The 3,624-nt window shown below is 38.1% G+C and overlaps 2 protein-coding genes across 2 annotated transcripts in view; both read left to right on the top strand.

Annotated features, from left to right (window-relative positions):
- The window catches only part of LOC103373957 (protocadherin gamma-B5-like), a 5,929-nt gene extending 5,842 nt beyond the window's left edge, over positions 1 to 87 (top strand). The window contains exon 3 of the mRNA XM_008303970.1: positions 4 to 87. Within this exon, the coding sequence (XP_008302192.1) occupies positions 4 to 87 (84 nt within the window). The remainder of the gene's footprint in view (positions 1 to 3) is intronic.
- Positions 88 to 2,605: 2,518 nt separating this feature from the next.
- Positions 2,606 to 3,624, top strand: part of LOC103373956 (protocadherin beta-16-like) — a 63,053-nt gene continuing 62,034 nt past the window's right edge. Inside the window, exon 1 of the mRNA XM_008303969.1 lies at positions 2,606 to 2,841. Coding sequence (XP_008302191.1) covers positions 2,606 to 2,841 — 236 coding nt within the window. The remainder of the gene's footprint in view (positions 2,842 to 3,624) is intronic.

Here is a 3,624-nt window from a genome sequence, read left to right as displayed (position 1 = left end):
CAGACTCTGAGGAAAAGTCCATCAGACTTTGTTGATGCCTTTGGAGATTGTGAATCCTCTCCTGAGGTAGGAACAGCTGTCACATAAAGTTTTACTCTTTTGAAATGTCATAATGCAGGCCATACCTAACAGATTTTACTTCAGAATTTGATCAGTCAGATGGCTTCCTTGAGGCAGGGCCCACATTATGCTTTTCTAGTTTTGGATTCACCACTGTTGTACCTGTTCTTACCATTGTTGTAGTTGTTGTTCTCCTTTTTCAATCTGAACTGATAATTAGAGTCACAGTCGATTTATACAGGCATATGAAGAATAAGAATGGTCTTTTTTTCTTTCAGCCTTCCTGGCTAGGCAACAAGCTACATGTTATGCAAGAAGTTTGAGTTATGTTTCTCCATTAATGCAAAAACTTTAAGTCAACCTTGTTACACTGCAAATTTACTTGTGCAAATTTTGGCAATCTACGTCTGGGAAGGTGCATTTAAATGTTTAAATGTATTTTCATTGGCCTTTTATGGCCATCCATTAGCTAATTGCTGCGTAATGGTGTTTTTACTAGTGAGGGATTACTTTCATTATTTTACTTAATAACATGGGTTTTCAATACATTCTATAATGCAGGATGCATACACAATGCATATTTTCATAATATTTCTTTTATATATGTATATATTTTCTGTGTCTATTGACTTATTTTACACCTACTCAGGTAAATTTTGTTTGCCCAATGTTTGGGGATTTGGAGCTGTAGTTGCCTAATCCTAAAGAATATCCAGATGCCACATGCAGTTTTACTTTTACATTCTGACACATCAGTGAGCGGGCATGTAATCAAACCTGGTTTAGTCCATGCAATACACATGTAACATCTTAAAATCTCTTAGATTGCTGAATAATACAATTTAGGACCACTTGTTACAGTTTCTTTTTTTTTGGCAAATGACTTTGAGTCAACAGAAGCAAGCTCTTACCTTTGATGCTCAGTGAGGCAAACAGGAAATATTGATCACTGAATGGCACTGGTGCTGTCAAACTAATGCCTTTTTTTGTATATGTTTTTTGTCAGTTGTGTAGCTATGATGTTTGAACATTATGTTTCAGTGACGAAGATTTTCATCATCAGTTATTGAAAAGGTGTGTTTTTTCAGTGAGTCTGAAATGTCCATCATAGTTGACCTTTCTTGTCCTGCCACTGGCCTGCAGACATTCTTTTGTTGTTTATTGCTTTGCATTTTTGCATTAGTTTATTGTGAAGTGTTGAGGGGGAAAGTTTTTGTCTTCTTTTCAGAACTTGCATTAGTTATTTCATAATAAGAGACCTAAGCTTTCTTTTCTATCATGCATTTGCAGTACACTATGCAAGAATCCATTTTATGAGCCTAAAAGTTGTTGTTTTTGAAAATGCATGCATAAGTTGGGGTTCAACTTCTCGTTTTAATAGGTCACTGCTTTCATGTCTGATTATGGATGAGATTGCTGTTCTCTTGGTTATTCGGCTGTATTTTGTTCCAATCATAGACCTATGCTGAATGTGACAATAGATAATGATTTTTGTGTTCACAGTTTATGGTAATCTGTTTAAAAAGTTCATTAAAACAATATCATCACTGTCTTCCAGCTAGTAAATTTAAGCCCAATACATATTTATCAAGAATACAACTTGTAATATTTGATTTTGATATTTTTAGTGGATTTTACAAGTTTAGTATTATTCAGCCTTCTTCTTATCTGATTCACAAATTGGAAAATCCAGCATTAATTGAATTTGCAAACACTTCATAATGATATTTTATATCCCAAAACACTGAGTAAATCTGTTTGTGTGCTTCTCTTTTACTTTTCTTGGTCACTTCTTTGTCTTATTTTGTGATGCAAAGAGAGGTCATGCTGGTAGAGTCTGCTTCTAGGATGGTTGTTTACGGCTTTGTGTTGTGTGTGATTGCTATTTGACCTTACCCTGTTCAGTTCTGTTTCATGGCACAAAGATCTGTTGTTTCTTTATACTTTTACTGTCAATTGCTGTGCACAATGTTTTATTTGTAACAGACTACTGACTTTTGAATGGAAATGCAGCCTTGAATTTTGGAGTCGTGTCTTTTGCAGTATAACACACATTCTAATAGTATTTGTTGTACAGATGGCTTATGAAAAAGGCAATGCAGAAAACTGTATTCACTTGTCAAACAACATTGCTGCCACTACAGAGAAGTGACACAAGACACACACACACACAGGGTAAGACCATCAAAACAGATGCTTGGCCATTCATACTAGTAGTTTACTTTGTCGTCACAACATTAAATGAAGGACACCAGCAGATAACAAGTTAAACCTTGAGATAAGAAGTGACAGTGTCAGCTTTTTGAGTTTGCAGTGCTATAACTGATTGAAACTCTTGGTGTCACTGTCCACCAACAAAGGCAGAAGGAAGGCATTGCTTTATCCATTCTTTTCCACCATTGCAAAGCGTTATTGTGGTGCGACGTGTCTCTCGGTTCAGGACATTATAAAAGACCAACCTTGTGCTTATATTCGGCTTCTTCATGAATATACAACGAGGAATATAACCGTCTTTCAGAACTTTGAAATATTTTGCCACGGCAGGATGGAAATCTGCGCGATCCTGGGGAAAACATTCGAAAGAGGATTTATTATGAACCGCTATTGTGTCGTTTTCCTTTTCATCAGCCTGCGTTTCGCACACGGAGATGTGAGCTACTCTGTCGCAGAGGAGATGAAACGCGGATCCGTGATTGGAAATATAGCCAAAGATCTCGGCCTCGGGATCTCCACACTTTCCTCGCGTAAAGCTCGCATTGATACTGACGGGAATGACAAAAGGTACTGTGATATTAAGCTGAGCACCGGGGATTTGATTGTCGCTGACAGGATCGACAGGGAAAGCCTTTGTGGAAAGAAGGCCACTTGCGTTTTGAAAGAGGAGCTTGTTTTGGAAAACCCTTTGGAGCTTCAGCGCATCAGTATCCATGTGCAAGATATAAACGACAACGCCCCGGAATTCAGTGAGGACTTGATTTCATTTGAAATAAGAGAATCAGCCGACAAAGGAGCCAGGTTCTTACTTACTGAAGCCCACGATGCGGATATCGGTACAAATACAGTGCAAAGCTACAATTTACAAACTAATGAGCATTTTACTATTAATGTAGATGCAGGTGCCAGTGGAAGAAAACACCCCGAATTGGTTTTAGTCAAAGAATTAGATCGAGAGCAAGAAAAAGAACTGAAATTAGTGCTAACAGCTCTAGATGGAGGCTCCCCTCAGAGATCAGGGACTGTAGTTATTCATGTCACTGTACTGGATGCTAATGATAACGCCCCAGTGTTCAGTCAGGCCGTTTATAAAGCCAGTCTGCCTGAAAACTCTCCTTTAGATACTGTTGTGGTTACAGTGAGCGCAACTGATGCCGACGCAGGACCCAACGGTGATATTACCTATAATTTTGATCATGTGTCTGATGACCATGTCTCTTTGTTCTCGCTTGATCATAAGACAGGAGAAATAAAAGTAATCGGCTCTATTGATTATGAAACGGAGACTTCGATTGAACTGCGTGTAAGAGCAAAAGACGGACCAGGTCTTACCTCGTATTGTACAGTAAT

Source organism: Stegastes partitus, unplaced genomic scaffold (genome assembly GCF_000690725.1).
Source record: "Stegastes partitus isolate 25-593 unplaced genomic scaffold, Stegastes_partitus-1.0.2 Scaffold2105, whole genome shotgun sequence".
NCBI classification, from domain to species: domain Eukaryota; kingdom Metazoa; phylum Chordata; class Actinopteri; family Pomacentridae; genus Stegastes; species Stegastes partitus.
The sequence above is the reverse complement of the archived record's forward strand: the minus strand, read 5'-3'. Positions and strand labels throughout refer to the sequence as shown.